The sequence below is a fragment of the Xiphias gladius genome, chromosome 3 (assembly GCF_016859285.1).
Source record: "Xiphias gladius isolate SHS-SW01 ecotype Sanya breed wild chromosome 3, ASM1685928v1, whole genome shotgun sequence".
In the NCBI taxonomy this organism is placed as follows: Eukaryota; Metazoa; Chordata; class Actinopteri; order Istiophoriformes; family Xiphiidae; genus Xiphias; species Xiphias gladius.
Genome location: NC_053402.1, coordinates 24,349,767 through 24,372,779, shown reverse-complemented (window position 1 = coordinate 24,372,779; position 23,013 = coordinate 24,349,767). Strand labels below are relative to the sequence as shown.

The 23,013-nt window shown below is 41.8% G+C and overlaps 2 protein-coding genes across 4 annotated transcripts; both read left to right on the top strand.

The window, feature by feature from the left end:
* Positions 1 to 408: 408 nt before the first annotated feature.
* srrm2 (serine/arginine repetitive matrix 2) lies at positions 409 to 11,701 on the top strand. Its single transcript, XM_040120776.1, has 14 exons — positions 409 to 655; positions 1,760 to 2,011; positions 2,315 to 2,410; positions 2,670 to 2,855; positions 3,719 to 3,802; positions 3,885 to 3,950; positions 4,046 to 4,078; positions 4,358 to 4,474; positions 5,311 to 5,441; positions 6,298 to 7,939; positions 8,630 to 9,331; positions 9,496 to 9,570; positions 10,285 to 10,392; positions 11,174 to 11,701. The coding sequence occupies exons 2-14, from the start codon at positions 1,764 to 1,766 to the stop codon at positions 11,226 to 11,228; spliced, it is 3,543 nt and encodes a 1,180-aa protein (XP_039976710.1). The 5' UTR covers positions 409 to 655; positions 1,760 to 1,763; the 3' UTR covers positions 11,229 to 11,701.
* A 1,327-nt stretch (positions 11,702 to 13,028) lies between these two features.
* Positions 13,029 to 22,106, top strand: si:dkey-16l2.16 (ras-related protein Rab-35). Of its 3 annotated transcripts, none has more exons than XM_040120233.1 (7): positions 13,029 to 13,263; positions 14,571 to 15,476; positions 18,370 to 18,420; positions 19,110 to 19,233; positions 19,346 to 19,470; positions 20,093 to 20,217; positions 20,446 to 22,085. In XM_040120233.1, the coding sequence occupies exons 2-7, from the start codon at positions 15,422 to 15,424 to the stop codon at positions 20,593 to 20,595; spliced, it is 630 nt and encodes a 209-aa protein (XP_039976167.1). In that variant the 5' UTR covers positions 13,029 to 13,263; positions 14,571 to 15,421; the 3' UTR covers positions 20,596 to 22,085. The 3 variants fall into 3 exon arrangements, with proteins under 3 accessions (XP_039976167.1, XP_039976175.1, XP_039976157.1); XM_040120241.1 differs by lacking the exon at positions 13,029 to 13,263 and adding an exon at positions 13,535 to 13,932; XM_040120223.1 differs by lacking the exons at positions 13,029 to 13,263; positions 14,571 to 15,476 and adding an exon at positions 16,009 to 16,134 and having other exon boundaries at positions 20,446 to 22,106.
* Positions 22,107 to 23,013: the final 907 nt, after the last annotated feature.

The window sequence follows — 23,013 nt, the reverse complement described above, 5'->3', positions numbered from 1 at the left end:
AAGTACAATTTTTGTATCTACCACAATGTCTTTGCTGCAGACAACCTTTGGCCTTTGGAGTCCTTGAGAAGTTTGTGGACTCACGTCAATAATCTTGCTTTATTTATGGTCGCCATCTTATAACAGAAAGTTATAAAATGACTTGTCCTCAATATTTTAAAAAGTTTAAATAGGTAAACTGGCACATACAGAGATTGCCCATTTGATAATCCACCCCGTATAACATTTTTTTAAACGCTTTTTTTTTTTTAAATTTAAGTTATATAATGTTTATACTTACTGGAATGCACTTTTTATGGCTACACCATCCCACTAGAATTATCTTGAGATGTGCTCTTGTGCATAATTTAAAACATTTTACTGAAATTCAGATTAAACTCAAACAGGGATAATTGTAGTTTTTCCTAAACGCATCTCACTTTAGACGTACGTTCCGGCTCCGTGCGTATTACGTCAGTTGGTTTTCATCTCGTTTCCCCTATGGTTGGAGACCAAACCAGCTAGCTGAAAGCTAACTAGTTATATTTCTTTATTCTTCACGGTTTCGAAAACGCAGTTATCATAAGTTCTGTTTTGGTGTCTGATTCTACAGGATATTATTTATCGTTAAATTCCCTCCGACACCGTTTTCTTTCCGCTCCCGGAGAAAACACTGGTACGTAACTAAGACGTTAGTTAGCTAGCTTAGATAGGAATTGTTCACTACGCATAAGTGTGGTTGGGCCTTTGGAAAAACAAAGCGTTAAATAAACCAAGTTGTTAAATAAGCTAAGTGTTAAAACAGCAAGTTTTAAACCCGTAAACTATAGTTGGTGGGTCTAATGTTTTATTTGATTGTCTGCTTTAGCGTTAGTCATCATAAAATTGCTATCTTAAATATAGACGTAGCAACAGGCCTGTTCTGGCGCACGTGTTAATGCGCGACAAAATGTTTTTATCTTCAATAAATTCTCACGATATGATTAAGAATGTGTGTTTAGACCTGACGAGACACACAAAGATCCATTAAATTTTTCGTAAGCCCTTCCGCAACTAAATTACGTTGCGAGAAACCCGGGCCGCACTTCACACAAAAGTGTGTCAACAAAATGCCGCTTGAATTAAAGCTGTTTGTGTTTGATGTTTCTGTGATTGTATCATTTCAAGTGTTTCTGCTATTTTTTCAACCACTTTCATGTAGTTTAAGACTTAAAATACAGTCAGGCCAATGATCTTGAATCGCTACTAGTTTATTTATGTCAGCCATTTTAGAATAGCAAGTCGCTTGATATTTTAAAATACTTTAAGTGTCAAAGTGAGAAACTGCAGATTGATGGCTTGTTTTATTTAAAGTACATCACTTGGGTATAAAGTCAAGGGTACTGGGTTTTAGTCTTGGTGGTCCTTTTCATTCTCTGCATTTTAGAGCTATTTCTGTAGAAGGATGTGTGCTAGTGTGATATCAACCTCCTGAATATCTTAAAGAAAAAAATATAATCAAATTTTGGCCTGAGAGAAATCTACTTGTGTAGATGTTTGCATAGAGAAAGTCATCTAAGCTTAATGGAAAAGATTTACAATACACTCTTCAACTACAGAGAGACAAGGATTAAAGTAGTGGATGAAACGGGATTGCAGAAAACATACACTACTGAATGCTCTTTTTACAATTTGTCATTACCTTTTATTTTTACTTTTGGTTTTCAGTACTAAGGAGTGGTGATGCCTAAATCCTATTGTCTGTGCAAACACTTTCTGTATCTCTGTTTTATTTATGCAGAGCCATGTACAATGGGATTGGCCTGACAACTCCACGGGGCAGTGGCACCAATGGATATGTGCAGCGCAACCTGTCGAGTCTGCGGGTCAAACGACCGCGGGATGAGCGCGGCGGTGAGCGGGATGAGAAGGACCGGGAGAGGCTGGAGAGTCAGCTCAATAGGCAGCCCAATGCTGACATCCTTGAGCACCAAAGGAAGAGGCAGCTGGAGGTCAAGTGTGCCGAGCTACAAGACATGATGGAGGAGCAAGGGTAAACGAAGTGCTGTGTTTGCATCAGGCTTCTGAAATACAACGGTTTTCACTAACCTGAACAGAGGTGTAATCACACTTAAAACAAATCAACCAGAGCTGAAACAATTAGTTGATTAATCAGTTACACATTCATCAGTAAATTTGTGAACGACTGTTTTGATAATTCATTGTTTCAGTTATTTGTTTAAGCCAAAATTTCAAACCTAGTTTGCTATAGTCGGGGGAAAAATAAAAATAGTGGCCTCTATATCACACTGAATACTGTACATTGCTAAATCTTCCTCTCTGTTTGGATGGTCAGGTATTCTGCTGAGGAGATTGAGGAAAAGGTGCACAGTTTCCGCATGATGCTGCAGGAAAAGCAGGAGCCGGCCCCTGCCACCACTGAGAGACCAACGTGAGTAAAACACAATCAAACCACCTGAATTTTATGTGGCTCCATTTTAAAAAATGTTTTTCTTCAAATTAAAGGCTGCGGTGATTAGGTAATGTGGAGAATACCTCAAAATGAGACAGACTGACAGCAATACTCCAGTCAGCTATCATGCTGCACTGTAATACTTCGTCAGTCCTTTTAATTAAATACTAAGAGTATATCATTGGTTTATATTGGACAATGTTGATAAAAGAAAGCCGTTTGGTTTGTTTTCTCTCAGGGTGACAGAGACTCATGCCCTGGCTGCGGCCAACCAGCAGAAGAATGACCGTCTTCGTGCTGCATTTGGTATTGCCAGCGATTACGTGGATGGATCCTCTTTCCATGCCGACCGCAAGGAAAGAGAGAAGGAGAAGAGAGAACAGGAACGCCTGGAGAGGGAGAAGCTGCAGCAGCAGAAATACACGTGAGTAGGAAAAGCACATAACGCATCCACAATGTTGTTGTACATATCAAATTAATTTCTTCTTTTGTATTTCAATCTAGCAAAGTAACAGAGCTGGACAGTGTGACTAAAAATACTTTTAATTTCATCATAATTTTTTCACTGATTTTCTTTTTTTTTTTTTCTTTTTCCTTTCCCTCCTGTTAAAAAATGCTTAAAAAAAAGGATTGGGGAACGTTTAATAGACATTGTAAAGGAACTTTGCTCACAGCATGTACTGTACAGCTGGATGTATGGGTAACTGCAAGATGAACATGTAGTTAGGAAAAATAAACCACAAGTGTTGGCAGAAGTGACAGCATACTCTGCCCATAAAAATATATGATCCAGAATCTTTTTGTAACATAGAGTAGAGCAGCCTGTTCCGCACAGTGCTTTATCAGGCTCGGTAAAAGATAGAATGGGCTACAGGCTTACGTGAAAACAGCAACTGGTGTATTAACTATTGATGGAACATGTCTGAAAGTGATCAGATCGCGCACAAGTCTGATCTGATTACTTAAAAATAACAATGTGACAGTTGGTCCTAAAGATTTGATTTGGAAAACAAATCAGATCTGCCTGCAGTCTGAACAAAGCCTTAGGCACACCTGCCTTTTTAAGACATTGTAATACTTGTTGTGTTCTTTGTCAATCACAAAACCACAGTTCTATTTTGGAAGATGGCCGGAAAAAGCATTTTAAAGTTTACCAGTTTGTAGCTAATGGGCTAAAATAACACCACCTGTGTGGTCACTCACTACAGTGTAATACCTACACTCATCACCCATAACCCAGCATCAGTTCTGTCCCTGACTCGAAGTCTGTTATCCTTGCTCTCTCAGGTTGGTGGAAGATTCAGACGATTCAGATTCTCCTCCTAAGAAGCGCAGTCGGAAGAAGAAAAAGAAAAACAAGAACAGGGACAGGTGAGAAAATGAACTTGATAAGAACAGAAGATGTACTCACTATGAAAAGTGGGTCTGAGAGTTTTTTGTTCCCTCCCTGCAGCTCAGAGAGTCCCTCCCCATCTCCTCACAGAGAGAAGAAGAAATCCAGAAAGAAGAAAAAGAAACGGTATTCCTCTACCACATTCTTTTTTTTTTTTTTTAATGTTTCAACTAGTGATTTTATGTTGACAGTGTTTGTTAACTGGAAAATGTGTCTTTCAGTGAGGCATCTGACGAGGCCGAAGAAGAAGATAGGTAAGTGTATTTAAATCAGACTGTTTATCATATCTCTTATGCCTCATAAGAAACTACAGAATCATTGCTTTTTTCCAATCCTGGCGAAGGTCCTACTTTAAATACGATATGTTTTTGAAAGTGGACTGAGTTTTGGTTTTTTAGTCTGACAACTATAGCTCCAAAACTGTTATTTTTGTTGTATATTTCTAATTTTGGGTCATAGTTGCTGAATGCATTGGTTTATGTGAAGCCTCATGTGTAAACATTCTTCACCCCTGATCTCTCACCCACTCAAAGTTCCTCAGATGAGAAACAGAAGGTGTCAAAGAAGAATAGAAAAAAAAGCGAAAGTGTTAGTCCTCCAAAAGCGAAGGCAGTGCGACGCAGGAGTGTCTCCTTCAGCTCTGCTCACAGGTATGAGATAAAAGAAGTACTACTGTAGAGGTGAACCGAACTCAGTTGGCACTTCAGGTCTGTACCTTGGTGCAGTATGTTTTATGAAATAATGTTTAATGAATGATTATTCAAAAATACCTGGGCCCAAGTATAACATGATCTCCAGAAAACAGGTGTATTTTACTTTGAATTCCACATGAAATTAACAATTTTGACCAGGAATTTAAAATTCAACGAAGACATTCTGCAACGATGAATTGATTCACAGCTTCTAAAAATTTATTTTTGTATGGTGGTAAAAAAAAAAGGGTAAAACTGTGCTGCAAGGGCAAAGTGCAACACTTTTTAATGGCAAACAAAATAATTTGATCCACAGCCTGTTTGATTTCACAAGACTTTTAGCTCTGCAGAGTTGTGTATAATGAATGCTTTCTCTGGTACTAGCATTACAAAACAAAAAGTGTTCACTGCAGGAGATGTTAGTAACATTAGTAACGGCACAGCAGGGCAGTCATTTTCTTCCCGTTCTCCAGAACATGTAGACCAAGTTCTGACATTACGCCAGTAGCGTTGGTCAGTCCCCATTTGTACAAGTAATTGTGTTTTGCCTGTCTCTGTGAAAGCAAGCTTTTTTTCCCCCCATTTGAAAGTGGCCATTTGAAACAACCAAAACCACTTTTGTCTGTAGACATTTTTGGACGAAACTTTGTACATACTAATTAATTGGAATCATACTGAACCTTTTATAGAATTGTATGGAGCTAATCCTAATCAAAATCCATTTTCCAGACAGGGAGCTCTCAGTATTTAATTTTTCTTTTTTCTTTTTTTTTCTCTCCCTCTGATATTAACAGCCAGTCTCCAGCTCCAATGAGGTCACGTCAACTAGACCAAACAGCAAGAAAAGCTGATGATGGAAGAAGGGAGAGATCGCCAGATAGGAGGAGACGAGGCTATGAGGAGCACAGCCCACATCGTCAGGGAGGTGAAATGGTAATAACAGTCAGAAACTTTCAATTGGATATTTTTCTTTTGCTAAAAGTATCCAAAACTAAGTTTGAACTGGTTTATCTCGGCGTGTTGGTATTTTGCTCTTACCCTTTTACTCTGTGAACATAAAATTTTGTAGAAATTTACACTGGCTAATCTTTTCTCTGCCATCTAGAAGAGGTCCAATCTTGACAGAGAAAAAGAGCGACCGAGTGAGATGGAGAAGATCGCCACCAAGAGGAGACATGACTCCTCATCACCTTCTCCACTGCCACAGACAGAAAAAAGCTGGCAGACGGAGAAAGGGAGGAGATCCAGAAGTGAACAGAAGGACGGCGAGAAAGGAAGGCACTCAAGAAGCAGAGAGATGCAGAAAAGGAGGCGTTCAAGGAGCATAGAAAACGAAAGGGAGAAAGGGAGGCGTTCAACAAGCAAAGAAAAGGAGAGAGTAAGACGCTCCAGAAGCAGAGAGATGGACAAAGGAAAGCGATCAAGGAGCAGAGAAAATGAGAGGGAGAAAGGGAGATGCTCCAGAAGTAGAGACGTAGAGAGAGGGAGATGTTCAAGGAGTAGGGAAACAGAGAGGGAGAAAGGGAGGCGCTCAAGGAGCAGAGAAAACGAGAGGGAGAGAGGGAGATGCTCAAGAAGCAGAGATGTGGAGAGAGGGAGACGTTCAAGGAGCAGAGAGGTGGAGAGAGGGAGGCGCTCCAGGAGCAGAGAGGTGGAGAGAGGGAGGCGCTCCAGGAGCAGAGACGTGGAGAGAGGGAGGCGTTCCAGGAGCAGAGACGTGGAGAGAGGGAGGCGTTCAAGGAGCAGAGAGGTGGAGAGGGGGAGGCGCTCCAGGAGCAGAGACGTGGAGAGAGGGAGGCGCTCCAGGAGCAGAGACGTGGAGAGAGGGAGGCGCTCCAGGAGCAGAGAAAAGAGGGACAAAGGAAAGGAGAGCATTCCTCAGAGGATCAGACATGACTCCTCCACATCCCCATCTCCTCCTCCTCGTCCACCTAAACAGGAGACCAGGAGGGAAAGGAGCAGAGACACCGAGCGGGAAAAAGACAGGAATAAACAGGACAAAAAGACAAGACACGACTCCTCATCCCCCTCTACTCCTCCTGAAAAGGAGAGAGCAACGGGGGAGAGGAGTGGAGAGAGAGAGCGCAGAACTGAGAGAGATCTACACTCAAGGACGCCAAATGAAAGGGACAACAGGAAAGACACTGGGAAAAAACAGGAGAGGGAGGCATCTCCTCGCCAACAGAAAAATGACAGGAGAAAGGATTCCCTGTCACCCACCTCTCGCTCACCTGTCACCAATGGACGTCAAAGAGAGAGGGAGAATGAGAGGAGAAGAGAAAAAGACAGGGAGAGTACTAAGGAGAGGGACAGGCATCTGAACAGGCAGGGGGAACAAGACAGAGAACGAGGTCAAGAAGGCGGCAGAAAGAGGGATGATGTTGTCAGATTGTCTGCAGAAAGTAGACGAGATGGATCGAGACCTGCGGAGAAAGGCACAAGCGAAAGACCAGAAATGAATGACAGGCAGGAGAAGACGAGAAGCCCTCTAAGAAAGGAGAAAAGTGATGAGAAGGCAAAACAGGCTGAGAAAAGGAAAGAGAGCAGCAGCAGCAGCAGCAGTAGCAGTAGTGGTAGCAGCAGTAGCAGTAGCAGCAGTGATAGTGACAGTGATAGCTCCTCATCCTCATCTTCATCTTCATCTTCCTCTTCATCCTCATCCTCTGAAGACGAGGGCAAGGTGAAGAAAGCTGGGTCAGTAGGAAGGGAAAAGGTTAGCCCCATGAAAAGTGCACCAGCTGCCATTGGAGCTGCAGTTCAAAGGTATGTAGCCAATGGTAGAAAGGAAAGCTCTGCCTCTGCTTCTGAGGGCGACGGATCCAGACGATCCCAAAAGGATAGAGAAGATGGAGGAGAAAAACCTGAGAGGGAAAGACCTCCTTACAGAGCTCCTTCAGAGAACTATCCGCCCCGACCTAAGGGTCAGGAGCGATACAGCCCCACACAGATGGATAGCCCCAGTCCACCTCCTTCCCCGCCCAACAGAGTGGACAACAGCAAAGGCAGCAACAGGTACCACCCGTCTGAGGCCGAAACAGAGAAAACAAGGTTGGAGGCGAAAGTTGGGGAAAGAGGGAGGGACAGGGACGCAGCAAGGAGGCCTGCAAGATCTAGCCCCTCAGCCAGGAGGTCACGCTCTCCGCCCCAAAAGACCACCACCACCACCTCACCAGCCCGTCGCACTCCACCAAGGCAGTATAAGGAGCCCCCGTCCCGATCCCGGAGAGCGTCTCCTCCTCCACCGGCCTGGTCAGACAGGGATAGAGAGAGGCAGAGGGACAGAGAGAAGGAGAGGGATAGAGAGAGAGAGAGAGAGAGAGACAGAGAACGTGAGCGGGCTGCCAGAAGGAGTAGATCCAGAAGTCCAAGGAGGCGCAGCAGGTCCAGGTCTAGAAGCCCGAGGAGGCGAAGCCCCCCCAGCAGGTAAGACAAGAACCTGCATGTACATATGCTGGGTCTTTGCTTTCTTTACCCCTTGCAAACCTTAAGAGTGCCATATCTAAGCAGGTATAAATGGGTTTGACTCACAGTTTACACTGAAGTCAATTTACTACCACTTACCCAGTATTCATCCATTACTCTTCAAAGAAAAATCAGTGGGTGATTTTGTGAAATCTTCCACATGTTCAAGTTTACTATACAACTTTAACATGTCGGGAGCCCCAAATAAAACATAGGAGTAGTAACAAATTTTTAGGCCTTTAGTGCAAAGAAATCAATAAACAGCACAAATGTCACTCACATTTATTGACTATTTTATGAAGCTTTGTACCAGAATAAGTACAAAACTATGTTTCAATATAAATTAGGGCCGTCATGTTTTCAAAAAAATCAAATGAATCATTTCAGATCGAAATTTTTTTTTTTTCTTTTTTAGAAATTAAAAAATGTATTTTATTAATTTCTGGATAAGACAAAGCATTTAGTGATACATGCTGTATGTACTTGGTTAGACAGATGGGCAAGATAAACAATTAATATTTAATGTATTGTAAATAATAGATTAATTCTTTGATGTCGACTCAGCATCATCATTTACGGTGTTGCCACTATGGAGCAAATTTTTAAGAGTTGAATTTTAAATCAACTGTTTTTAATATTTTTGTCTTCCAGGTCCCGTCGCTCTCCCTCTCCACAGCGGCGAAGGAGGAGCAGTCGCTCGCTCTCCCGAGAAAGAGGGAGAGAAAGGGAAATTGAGAGGACCAGGCAGAGGGAGGTAGAACAAGAGAGACAAAGGGAAAAGGAGCATCTGCACCCAAAAGATATAACCCACTCTGGCAGGTCTTCCTCCTCGTCATCTTCCTCCAGCTCCTCCTCTTCCTCTTCATCTTCACCCTCACCACCGCGAGAAAGGAAAGAGACAAAAACCTTTGTGGAGAAAGACAGGAGAAGAGATCGAGAGGACGAGAAGAAAGAGGACAGAGAGCAGAAAAATCGCTCTTCTTCTTCACAGGGCCCTTCTAGAGACTCATCCCATGCTCCATCCTCAGGTAGAAGAGGCTCCCAGTCAGACTCCAGGCGCTCTGATGTGACCTCCAGAAGGTCTCCGGCTGGCAGCCAACCTGACAACAAACAGACGTCACGAGGTCCAAGCAGAAAACAGTCACCACCAGCGGCCCCTCAACCGACAGACCAAACAGTCAGAAATGAGAGCACTGTAAACGGCAAGGAGGCAAAAGCAAACAGGGAAGTTAACAAGGAAGCCAACAGGAGCAGCAGCTCCAGCTCCTCTTCGTCCTCTTCCTCCTCCTCTTCTTCCTCATCTTCTTCGTCCTCTTCAGATAGTTCTGATTCTGAGGTGGAGCAAGGAAAGGGGTAAGCAGCATACAGGGAATGAGGCAATTTTTTTGGGCATTTTTTTCAGTTTTTTATGATCAAATAATAAGAAAACAATTGTTTTAAATATTAATTATTAACTACACACAAGTTATTAACAATTACCCTCTTATGTTTTTTTTTTAATTATTATTATTATACAGGAAGACAACCAAAGCTCAAAGCAGTCCTTCATCAGCCTCCTCATCTGACAATGAAAAGGAAACAAAGACCAAGAGGTAAGAGGAGAAGAAAAAACACTGCAGTTTGCAGAACACTTTCACTTTTATGTATAATGATGTGATGACAAATTTTTGAAGTCAGCTCTTTTGCTGACTTCAAAAAGACAAATGATATTGATTACATCATTATGTAAAAGAAAAAAAAGAGAGGAAAGATGATTTCATCAAATGAATGTGGGAACAGGAAACACATGATTCAAAATAGATCAGTCCCAGATGTAACCACAACAATGACATTGTTTTTTGGTGGTTTGTGGAACAGTTATTTGATTTTAAAAAATATACCACTCAATACAAATATTGGTCACAATTCTTTAAATTTAAGAGATTCTTATGAAAAGTGTTAGTTAAAAGTTTATTATCAGCTGATTATAATTGATTTTTTTGAACTCAAATATTATCATCCTTAAAAAAATAAGTATCAGTTGGGCTTTACTAACCAGTCTAAATTGCAGTGAGTTCTTCTTCCTTTTTGAATAATGTAACATCAAGTTAAATATGACTGGATGCCAAAGATTTAAAATGGACTTCATTTTTGCATTTTAAATTGGAAGTCCTCATGTTGTGTACAACAAACCAGTATTATATCACTGGGTTAAGCTGTATCAATTGGCTGTGAATCAGCAGCAGCAAATAGGAAAAAGCAGTGAGGAAGAACTCTAACATCAGGTAGTTTTGAAACTTTGATTGACACTTGTGTTTTCCTCTCAGCCCTGACAGGCCTCAGAGGGTGCCGGCTGATTCGCTGAGAGATTCTCGCTCACTCAGTTATTCTCCTCCAAGATACATGAGAGCAGCGCCGTCCTCGCCCAGCCACAGGTCTGTACCCCCTGAGAGGCAATTACAATGTAAGGAATGCGATAGAAGCTTAAACTAAAAACCCAACAGTGCAAATGGTGCTGTCAAATATGTGATAAGTGGTGCCTGGCTAAGCAAACATGTTAGTGTGTTCACATGCACAATATGACGGGCAGCCAAACAACAATAATATGGCTCTGATTCTTGTCATATTGTTTGAGGACAAAGGTAAATCTAAGCACTGTAGAAAGCAAAAACGTATAAATACTATAATTTAACTTACCTCCTCATTTTTAAAACTATTTTGTCTCATCCACCTGAGTGATGTACATACTGTACTCTTGCATGACTGGCTATGTTTGTTGTATGTCTTCTTTCTGTCCTATTAAGAAGATACTTGTGTGCATGTACAAGAACATACTGAGGTTGCATACTTTTAAAATTTTACATGAATACCCAGATGTAACATGCAAAGTCAGTTAAGTGACTTGAACTGCTTTGTTTTTACATATATCTAATAGCGTTGGGATACTTTAATTCGAAATTAATTTTAAACCTACATTGTTTGTGGAAAAGCTCTATATAAATAGTTTTTAATATGAAGGCAACCGGGCTTGCTTGAGGTCCTTGAAGATGTTTCACCTCTCATCAGCTAGTTAAAACTGAAGAAGCCTTTCGTATGAGAGGTGAAACATCTTCAAGGACCTCAAGCAAGTCCAGTTGCCTTTGTAAAGCAACACAGTTCAGGTCAGCACCAGTGAGAGATGATTTATTTGTTTTTTTTTTTTTTGACCCCTGGTAGGAGTGGCAGCAGGCAGTCACCAAGCCGCTCATCAACCAGCAGACGAAGGAAGTGAGCTGACAGCTCAGAGACACCTCACTACTTCTTCTGTGTTGTTTCTCTGTTCACCTCCAGCTGGTTTGAACTGGGCTAAAACATGGACTTGACAGCCAGCGGTCAGTAGATACACATCTGTGAAGGTCAGGGGACTCGTTTTGGTTCTGAGCCACCACACAGTAATCAGCAATGTGTTTGTTTTTTTTAAGCAGCGATGACCCAAGGCTGGCTTGTACATTTATTTTTATGAGCTGAATAAGAAATGTACACATTGACACACACAAACACAGCTAAGTAAACTGTAACTCTTTACAATGTTCCTCTGTACTTGTACCGTTCATTGCGTTCTACCTGTAGATATGAGCTGTCAGTATTTTGGTTATTATCATGTAACAGATATGCGATTTCCATTTAATGTGAGCAGGAACTGAAACGTGGTTGATTTCTTTGTTGAAAATGGTTAATAATAATAAAAGGCAATTGTACATTTTATTTGTGTGAAATTTGGTTGCTGTGGTCCATCCAACTTAAAGGATAAGTCTGATAGATATTCTGTATTTTTTATTTTTTATTTTCAACAAATCCCATGTGCAGAGCCAAAACATCTAGGAATGTATCCTGCTAAGAAATATTGTGTGTGTGTGTGTGTATCCAAAGCCTAATATATCTTATTTCTCTGTGCCGTAGAGCTACATTGTTGTCCAAAAAATATTAAAAACACATCAGTGAGCCACACTGTTGTGCTGGGTGACATGTCCCCTCCATCACTATGAACACACACACTGTAGTTTATTTTGAGTCAGTTCCAAACACACCATCCTGCTGTCCCAAATACTGAATACACCAAATGAGGATTCCACTACCACTGAAAATAGTCCTCACCAAATACACTAGTTCCTCCTGTTTAAGTAACATTAGCAAAACTACAGTGGCAAGCTTTTTTATGAAATTACGGAGTCTTTTTAAAACAAACTATATGCTGTATTTATGTAAGTCGTTCTTAAAAATTTAGTGTCTTCCGTAGGGATCAGTTGGCTTGGGGCTGAGTGCCACAATCTGTTGGGAAATGGTCTACACATTTTGGTCTTCATGGGATTTGTTTACACCCATAAACATGTAGAATATCGTCAACCCTTGTGCTTTCACATCTTCAACCCTGTAGGAACCACTGGAGAGTCCATCGTTACACGCTCAAGTAACGTGGCCAATGGTTATTCAAACCCACATATCTTTACTTGAATTGACAAAAAAGCACATTATTTCCATATTTTTTGATTTTAGTGTTATGGCCAAAAAAAACATGGCATCCTAGGTTTTAATGTTTGTTTGTTTTTTTTAATGATAGTAATAGGGTGAAAATCGTGTCGAAAGAGGTGGCTGCTCCAAACGAGCTGTGGATGTTATTGTCCGCAGCATAACAGGGGATAGATAAATATATAACTTTGTGGTTACATGAAATCTAGGAGGCTGTTTTTATTCCTCTTCTCTCTATAACAAAAAACCATTTTCACTGACCTGTAACGGCCATTTTTACAACTCGCCCAAGCTTTTTCTGTGAAGGGGTGGAACAAGCTGTGGCCGGAAAAATTACTTCACCTAACTGTGACCGGTTACTGGATTCAGCTGCTGTTGCAATAATGAAAATGGGATGGCGACATCGGTGTTTGGTGTGTGTCTTTACCGATAGTCTCATTTCACACTAGTCTGAATATCAAATCAATTTATTGAACACAGAATCACAGCAATTTTCGTTAAAGCTCAAAAGGCGGCGCCGTTAATTCACTGTGCACGTCAGTGTATAAACTAGGGGGTTTAGTAATACACACCGAGTTGGAACGGAGCGCTTGCACAGAGTGTAGGTTTTTCCCACATGACTCGAATGCAGCATCAGATGATGAGAGTGGGTCATCAGCTGCAGACAGTCAGGTGTGGTCGGCGGGGACATTCCGACCAGAGCGGCGATCCAGCGGACCTCGCCGGGACAAAAACAACGTCCACCGCGGATCTGTCAAGATGAGCCACCGGACGAGCGCAAAATATTCCAAATGACCACGGTAGGTTCGTGTAAACAGGCTCCCTCGGAGTTTCTCCGGGGGAGTGAGAAGTTTTCTGACGTCTTGGGTGTTGAGTGCAAGTCAGTGGCGGGGGCCGGGGTCAGGCCCAGAGACCAGTCACTCCAGACTGGATACAAAAATCTGGGAGTTGTAACGTTTTCTCGCGTGTCGACAGCGGATCGCGGCCTAAAAACCAAAAAATGTACGTTTCTGTGGGCTGTTACGGCTTCTTCGTTGCTCCGGTGGAAGTCGCCGGCGCTTATGGTGAAGAAAATGTTATTTAATCCGCTGTTTCATTCGGCTCCCGGAGTTACAAGCCACGGCAGCCTAAGACGTTATTCGCCCGTCCTCGCGAGTAACTACGACTAAACCGCAGCGTAGTGACACTCGGTGTCCGCAGAAAGGAAGAGCTTCTCGTGGCAAATTTGACCTGACGCTCGAGGTTTGAGAGAACGGTGTCGGACGAGGTGAGCGGCCGATCAGCGACGTCGGTTTGCCGTCGGTTCCGTTGAACCAGTGGGGCTGTGGGTGTCCCCGTGTTGACCCGTACCGACTGATGCCGGAGGAATTTTTACGCCAAACTGCGTTCAAAATCTGGTCAAAAATCAGCTCGTCTGTCGGCAAGGGCTCGTACCTAATGTTAAATGCCCCAAGGCCTTGTCTCAAACAGTAGGTATCGACTCTACATACTTTAACTGATCATTTATAGAAATACAATGGCGTGTGTTTGTTTGCTGTACGTCACACGCCGCCGAGCTCTGGCCAAGCGGCCGAAACCAAATACTCAATCACATAATTTTATAAAACGAGTGCATTTTTGGATGACTCCATTTAAGCCGAATTGAAGGGCGACCGATGAAAGACTCAACGAGATCTATAATTGTATCTCACGCTACGTTTACCTTTGCTAATATACAAAGAATCGTTAATTCAAAGTCTTTAACGCAGCAATTCGCGGTCGTCTCTGCTCGAATTGGCGAGGTCCCACGAATTACTATCAAAGGCAGCCTTTCCTGTTTTCATGGAAAACTGCCACAACGTTAGCTAGCCTAGCTAGATTTCCATAACTTAGATTATCTTTAGATTGTCAGGGGGGTTTTGTTGCTTCCTAGCAAACCCAGCTAAGTTATGGGATGGGGGTGGATAAAGCAGGATGAGGAAGTTATATTTAGTGACTCAGCTGTTGTTCGAAGAACATGGAGGGAGGCAAGGAGAGGCACACGCCGCATACAGCGATCAAACATGAACTGCTTTGATTGATGTGATTTGGTCTAACCTCATATTACGTTTTCCCTTTCTTTGTTTAGCACGTTTTAAACCTGGACTGGAGAAGCGAGAGCCTTCTTATGTGATGAAACAGGGAATGGTTGACTCTTTACCCAACCACCAGAGGAACTGAAGTGAAACTGAGGGATCAACTCTAAGGAACCTCAGCAGATGTAACCACTACTGAACTCTGCTGTGAAAAGAGGAACTTCTTGGTTTCTCACTTCTTTTAAATAAGGGATGGCGTGGAGGAGTTCAGGGCAGTAACTGGATCTGCAGTCGTTTGTCGAGTCACCGTTCCATTTGGCTGTCAGAGCAGCAACGGCAAAACGCCAAATCCCTCCATCATGGAGCCTTAGATGAGTCACTGTCAGGGTTTAGATCCGTAGACCTCTGTGAAGACCTTACGTTCAGTGTTGGACTGCATCCAAAGGAGAAAGGAGTGTCCACACTGCACTGACAGAACTGTGGATGTCAAAAGTGATGAGTCGCCACAAGTTGGAAATCCCCTGAAGGAGTTTCATAGGGTGGATCTGGAACTAAGGTGGAACTAAGTGGCCGCTCTGAGCCGTCAAGCATGACTCATAGATGCAGAGCTCTCAAGAAATGTTCCATATTCTGCCGGCTGCTGTGGTTTCACTTCGAAACCAAAGAGAATGATGTGAACATTTGAACTGAAACTCAAGGATTAACCACAACTACAAAGTGCAGAACTTCAACTGGAAATGTTCTCTTATTGGCACGAGAATGCCTGTGATTTTTGGACAAACTCTTGTGCTACTTTGAGCTCGTAGCATTGGGAGGTGGAGAAAACAAACACTGTGGAGAGCAGGAATATCACCTCCTCCTATGAAACTGATTTTACTTGGAAATTTAGTAAGAGGCCACCCAAATGGCGGGGAAAGACTACAATCATCTCTTTAAACTGCTCATCATTGGAGACTCCAGTTAGTGCATTTGAGTTGTTAAAAGAAGCGTGTTGTTTATGGAGTCCTTGAAGAGACACATGGCACTAATAGGCTACATGCAAGTGAATACATAGCTGAAGTCAGTGATTCCCAAAAATGAACGCTCTGCAACATGTAAATTCTCTGCCTTTTTATCAGCTGCTAGTGGCACTGAGGAAACTCATTGAAATGACATTATCAAGAGGAGCAACTGCACGATACCTTTAAAGCATGGTCCTCATTAGTGAAAAATTAAAAAGTGTGAGAGCTTTTAGATGTAAAAGACACAACACGATCTCTTTTGTGTGCAAACCTTTTGACTAGTTACAGCAGGAAGCACACAGACGGCACGAATAACATCAACTTTGTTTCAGTAATTATTGTGGCGCGTAGCAGCAATTAATCATATTGAGTTCTGTCTGTCTGACAAGTCAACATGTCTATGGTGAAAGTGCTCTATTTAACTTAAGTATCACTCCACACTCCTCCAGGTCATGCATGCCCCTGCAGTACAGTGGCTCTCTGCCCCCCCCCAGTTTGGGAACCACTGGTTTAAGTAACAGACCAGTGAGCTAAATGTTTCAGTTTGATAGCATTTTTCCAGATACCTCCAGCTTTCTTTTTGTCAAGCGGACTGAAGTTGGTAACTTACAGAAAGGTGAATGTGTGAGACGAGGCGTGAAGGAGAATCCGTGTCCTTGTTGTGATGTCGTGCTGAGTTGAACCTGTTTTCTGATGATGGTGAAATTTAAGCTTTCAGAGAGTTCACGATATTCTGTTGAAACAAACGTTCTGAAAACTACCCACAGTTGATCATTCAACAATGAACGCTTTAAACCTGGTGGTACAACTTATTCTGTGACCACCGTAAAGATCTATGTGGGAAATTGTGACATCCATTTTCCTGTGTTTCTGCTAACCTGTACCTGGACAACAACAAAAAAAAGCTGCATCCAGTTATTATCAGGAACTTTATTATTTCTCCCACCTACGTTAAAGGCTGAATAAAACCCCCCCCAAAAAATCTATCAGGGTTCAAAAGAAGCACATTAGAATGAAGGTTACACTTTCTGAAACAGGCCATCAGAAATTGTGACCCTTCTGTGCCTGGAAGCTGAACAAAAATATGCAGCATCCAAATATTGTCAGTTGCTTGGCCTTTCTCTCACACCTTTTAAAGGATGAGTAACGTTAGCAACAACCACTTATGTAAAAGAACATCCATACCACAGCACCCAACTTTGCGATGGTCATAGAATATGGTGTAATACTGGCAGAGTGTTTTTCAAATAGCATATGTGAAAGCTTTTGACGGAGGATTTCTGGTTACCGGTGCTAAAACCATGCTGCAAACTTGCTTCAGAACAGTTCAAACGTTACGGTTTTGGAATATTGAAAGACGCCTCGGAGCTTTGGTACCAGGCGCAATCACTGCTGTTCCCTCTGGAAGTGAGTTGTGCACGTCTAAGGTTGGGAATTTTCTAGATTTGATCGCTTCCCATTTGCTTACTGATACCGATTGTCATCAGATTCAGGCTCAGATTCTTGTCGCCGGTTGAGCATAGAATGTCTCAGAACATCTGTTTGTTGCGGGACGTGGGCTGTTTTTCACCTGCTCTTACATGAGTTGGATGTTCAAGCCTCAGCTGATTCTGTGACATTATAATGGTGATGGGAGGCGTTAAAAAAAATCTGTATTTTTAGACCTGCTGCAGGAAATGCTAAGTCATTTGAGATCACCTTCCACCCCGCGGGAAATTATTTTTGTACAGTGCTTGGATTTCGTTGTATCCCTGCTGCCCGCTGCGAGGCCCAGATGTACTTTTGAGCACTTGCGCCAGTCCTCCACTGTAAAACGCTACACTTATGTCGTAACAACCAGAAACCAGTGATGTTGGCGAAGGGTCAGTAGAGTCAAAATTCACCTCTTCAGAGATGGTATCAGGGAGCTTTGTTCCTTTTTTTCTTCCCGGACCACTTCTCATTACTCAACCATGATCACGCCCTTGTTTTATGTTTGACCTTTGAGGATTTATATATGTACAAGGTGGATTCCTAGTGTGGTTTTACGTTCCTTCATCGGAACGATTCCTTGACGAGTATTTCCTAATGATCCCCGTTTTCCGCATGTTGACGGGCTTTAGTATCATTTGTGAACAGATAGTCAGAGGTTACGGTCGGTTTCTGGTCATGGTTACCACAAGCTTTGTCTATGATCTGGCTTGACTGGGCTTGTTTTAACAAACCATTTGAATTATTTAACCCACCGTGTTATTTATTAATGTATCCAAAAATGCTTTGACTGGTCAGGCAGCCTGTTAGTGACATTTGTCGCTTCTGGGACTCCATAGTAGTGTGGAACACATCATCAATATTATGATAGATAATGATGACGTCTGCAGACATTCAGCCTTTTGCCACTTTATGGCAAAGAGAGGGCACATTTTCCTCCTCAGTTATTGCCATTCATTTCTTAGGGAGCAATTACGTGATTTTTTTTTCCCCCCATTCTGCTTCGTTCTGGTTAATCAAGTCTCTTTCTAACAAGTTGCCACTGGTTCTCTCAGATAAATTTCAGCCAATTACTTAGTAATGTGATCCTCGGGTTTTCTCAGGATTTTCCCCTCTTTTTAATGATACCTTTCATGCTTACATATTCCCAGTATGAGTCCAGCCTGCCCTTATTTCTTTATTTGTTTCACGTTAGTGACCCTGCCCCTCATATTTAATTTATGACATTACTGGAGCTAGGCTGTGACTCAGGAGGGCGTGATCTTGTCATTCTGAGAGTGAACCTTAGACATAACTGGTTTTTCTGTTTCAGACTGGTCACATTCGTTTCCTCAAAGCGAGTTATTGCTAATCTTGTCCCTCTGATCTGTTTCTCTCTCAGATGTGGGGAAAAGCAGCCTTCTGCTCCGCTTTGCCGACAATTCCTTCTCTGGTGAGTTACCACGACTCTGTGTAAGTCCAATGAAAGTAATACAAGCGCTCATATTTATCAAGCCTCCCCACGTTAGAAAATCATTTCAAACTGGACAAAAAAAATTCCGACTGACACACATTAGGCTGTACTTTGAAACATGGACGTAAAAGCATGTTATCAAGACAAGTCATCTTATCTCCAGGGTTTATCAGAGCTGTCCTAACCTGCCAGGAGCTCCAGAGGGAGGCAGATTTTGGCAAAACATGCAGACATTTTGGGGAATATGGAACTTTTCATTTAGGATGACAACACCCTTGGATGAAAAGTCTGACGTGATCGTTTCATCCACAAAGCTTTGCCCATTTGGCAGAAAAACATATTCTTACAATTTCCACCTTAAGGCCTTGCCTACCACACGGATGCTTTCAGTTATTTTTGCTTATTAGACATCTGCTCTAGTCGAAGGTGGGTGAAGCTACACTGGGAGTTTGTAAGGTGCAATAGCAGAGCCACAGTGATGTTGCTACACCAAAGTCCAATCGGATCTTAAACAAAAGCCTGTTATCTACACGTCTATTGTTGTCGAGGCCAATGTAACCGTATAGAAAAACCGTGTTCATGTTTAAAAGATTGATGCATGGAGGTCCTGTGTCTGTGCTGTCTGCTCTCCGTTGTGCTGTTTCTGATGGTTGACTGGTCTCCTGCAGGCAGCTACATCACCACCATTGGTGTTGACTTTAAGATCCGAACAGTAGACATTGAAGGAGAGCGAGTGAAGCTTCAGATCTGGGACACAGCGGGACAGGAGAGATTCAGAACCATCACGTCAACGTAATCATCTCCAGACTGAAACTGCTTTTATGTTGAGGAATTTTCCTCACTTTAACTTGAGCCTGGTGGGGTATCACCCACTTCATCCTGTTTCATCTCTCTCTCTCTCCAGATACTACAGAAATACCCATGGTGTCATTATTGTTTACGATGTGACCAATCCAGAGTCGTTTGTGAATGTTAAGAGGTGGTTAAATGAAATCTCCCAGAACTGTGACAACGTCTGCAAGATCCTTGGTGAGTCAGTTGTGTCAGTGTGAGTTTAAAAGAATCTTAATTCATGTCATCTGCACGGTGGAGTGTTGTTTGACATTCAGACTGGCACGTTTATTGGTTGGACAGTCTCTCTGCTCTGTGCGGCAAGCAGCTCACTCAAGCTCTGCTCTGGGTGCACCGACCTCTTTATGATACAGGAACCAAAACTAAGACAAGGTTTGACTTGTTGAAATAAAAATGTACCTGAGTAAAAACATTCCTGGGAAAGTTCCTGCTGATAAAAATGGGCTTCCTGTGTGTTCTGTAATGTTTAAAATGTAAGATTATAACATTTTTTTTTCTTTTTAAATCAGGAAGTTCAATCAAACCCTGTTACACCCAAATACAGAACCATAACTCTTGAGGTCTAAGGCAGAAAAGCAGTAGCTCAGTCAGGTTGTGGCTACACCGTAAAAACTTGTTAGCAGGACAAAGTCATTGTTATATTCACAATAGTTCAACTTAGTCATGTGTAAAATAAACTGTATTTTCACAGAAGAGAGGAAAATATATTTTCCTCATTTTGGGAGAACAGTGTTTCTTATTCCATCAGTATATTATCGAGTCTTTGGAGCAGAAATAAAGTTCCTGCTCCCTTTCTCAGTGGGAAACAAGAACGACGACCCCGCCAGGAAACATGTGGATACCCAGGATGCTGTGCGTTTTGGGGAGTCGGTGGGCGTTCGGGTCTTTGAGACCAGTGCCAAAGAGAACATAAATGTAGAAGAGGTAACTTCAAGATGCCCTGTGTACAGTGGCTTTATATAACAATATATAAACTGATTTCTTTATTAATATTTAGAAAAAGGGTCATTGATTGTGATGCATAACTAAATACTCATGTTACCTTCATAATCTTTTTGTACGTTTACATTTTTAAGGATGCAAACATCAGGGGTCCAAAGAACATTTTCAGATAGTTGTAAAAGGGTCAATGTTTTTTGTTCCTCTCCTCAGATGTTCATGGCCTTCACCCGCATGGTGCTCCGGGCCAAGAAGCAGAGCCAGAACAGAGCCGAGAGGGAACGAGAACGGGAGAAAGACACTGTCAACATGAACGCCCAGAGAGACCGAGACCGCAGGAAGAGAGGGAAAAAATGCTGCTGAGACACAGACGCCAAAGCCGCTCACCGCTTAACACAAAAAGCAAAGACGATTGGGAAAACTGTGCCTTAGGAGATAAGTGTTTTGTGTTTCAAAATGCAGATATGAATGTCAGAAACTGTGTGGTTCACTCTTTACTACGCCAAGTTACAACACAACAGTCTACAGGTTATACTGCTTCACTGCTGGTTGTTAAAGTAACTGAGGCTGAGGGGTTTGGTCTGTGAGCACTGACTACATGTAGCAGCCTGGAGGTTACATGAGTTAAAGGACCATTCTGGTGTTTTTTCCTTTCTTTTTTTAGCCCATGTCCTACAAGTCAAATTTAAAAGCTGATGTAGTGTTTTAGATTTTGGATCTGTTTATTAAGAAGCCTGAGGACGGAGGAAATTGTTGGTCAGACATCTTCTGCACCTAATAATTATTTTTATTATCCATTACTCTGGTGACTGCATTCTTGATTAATACATTATTTTTTTTGGTATATAAAATGTCAATGGTAATGCCGAACATCCAAGGTGGTGCCATCCGATGCCTCTTTTGTTTGACCGACAGTCCCAACCTGAAGAATATTCAGTCTATTATATAAGAAAAAAGGAAAGCAGAAAATGAGAAGCTAGACTATAAAATGTTGGGCACTTTGCCTGAAAAATGATTGAGCTTCCAATTGTAGCTTAGACATAACGTCTGGCTTGAGACAGTGCATCAAAGAACATCATGCAAAAGTGAAATGTCTGCAAAACAAACAACGTAACTGAAAAAGTCAGAGCAGGCATGTTGTAACCCAAGTCAATGAAGTTGATTTTTATAGTGTAGTGAAACAAATAGAAAACTGCTGCCTGTAAGGTTGATAAAATACATTCATAAATCAAAAACACTACCGTCTGCTTTGAAATAAAGTGGATGTAACTGTGGTAAAATAGCTAACATTCAAAAACACTGGTATGATCCTTTAACTTTGCACTAGTGAACCACTGGTATATGTCAATTTTTTTTTTTTTTTTCTTAATACAGAACAAGTATTTTACCACTGAAAGGGAACTGGTTGCTGTTGTTACTAAATTGTAACCTTGACACACTAACAGGTGTGACGAGTGCAGTCCAACGTATGTATGCCTTATTTCATTCTAATGAGGCCAGTAATCTAAGACTACAGCATGTACGAGCCCAAAATGTTCGTCAGTAGTATGTTGTTTTTTTGTTTTTTTAAATGTAAAGCTCTGTTGACTAGCAAATGTGTCCAATTCCAAATAAAGCAATAAATCCAGAGTTTCTGTTTGTATCGCAAAACATTTCCTCATACAGGCCAGTGCTTCAGGTGGAACAATAATTCATGTTAATTCAAAGATTTTCTTATAAAGATGATCAACCTGTCAAGAAACAGCTGAAGTGGCCTCTCTACACTAATTCAAAATGTAACACCTACCTTTATATCATGCTTAGGTTTCCATGGAAGTCGTCTTATAGTTGGAAAAATAATTTTTCTAAACTCAAATCCAAGGTTGTATATACAGTACGTGCTTGTACTACATTAACCCTTTTTATTCACTGCAGCTCTGTGGGTTTGAACAGTGATTTGTTGTGCATGAGTTTAGGTCCAGCAGAGTTTAACAGATTCACCTAACTTGAATTAAACTAACTTTATGCTAATTGAAGGTTCAAGGATGGGCTGTTCAGTTTCTGTTTGACTGTAGGGAAACTGGTAATAACATAAATAACTTAATACAGATACAAAACCCTGATTATGTTACAGCACCCAACAGGGTTCCAAAAATCTTTTTTTTTTCCAGATTACTGTTGGTGTTTTGAAATTCAGCTATGATTGAGCTTCAAAGAAACGAAAACAGTGGTGGAGGAAGATGTTGATCCTCTAGTAGAAATACTCCATTACAGTTGAAAGTTCTGCATTGACCATGTTACTTAGGTAAAAGTACAAGAGTATTGCTTTGCTTTTGAAGTAACTCTAGTCAGATAAAGTAAGATGACACATTTCCCTCCCTTGAAAAGAAGAAGTAAAAAGTAGCATCAAATAGAAATACTCCAGTACAAGTACCTCAAATTCATTCTCAAGAACAGTCTGTGTAAATGTCCTTAGATACATTCCACTGCTGAGCAAAAGTAACTCGGCCCAAATCTGAAGCCTGTCATCTACAGGTCAAAGCAGGATACTGAACTGTGTAGGGGTGTAACGTGAATGCTTCTACTAACTGCTGCAGAAAAGTGCACCGGTGTTTGGGAAACGAGACTACGAGAACTGTCCCTCAGGAGACAAGTGTGGTGTGTTTCAAACTGCAGAAAAATGTTATTGTTCCCAGCAAGCAGTATGATAACACCAGAACTCTACAGCTGGAACCTCGTCACGTGCCGCTTGTGCAGCTCAGTGAAAAATGGGCTGTCAGCAAAAATGTTAAGTCCCCAGCT

Bases quoted from the DNA above. Each gene is read 5' to 3' on its own strand.
- srrm2 (XM_040120776.1), top strand. From the start codon at position 1,764: ATGTACAATGGGATTGGCCTGACAACTCCACGGGGCAGTGGCACCAAT. The intron at 2,012-2,314 runs GTAAACGAAGTG...TTGGATGGTCAG, and splicing joins GACATGATGGAGGAGCAAGG to GTATTCTGCTGAGGAGATTG. The intron at 9,332-9,495 runs GTAAGCAGCATA...ATTATTATACAG, and splicing joins GAGGTGGAGCAAGGAAAGGG to GAAGACAACCAAAGCTCAAA.
- si:dkey-16l2.16 (XM_040120223.1), top strand. From the start codon at position 16,053: ATGTTTCAGTTTGATAGCATTTTTCCAGATACCTCCAGCTTTCTTTTT. The intron at 19,234-19,345 runs GTAATCATCTCC...CTCTCTCTCCAG, and splicing joins TTCAGAACCATCACGTCAAC to ATACTACAGAAATACCCATG. The intron at 19,471-20,092 runs GTGAGTCAGTTG...TCCCTTTCTCAG, and splicing joins CAACGTCTGCAAGATCCTTG to TGGGAAACAAGAACGACGAC.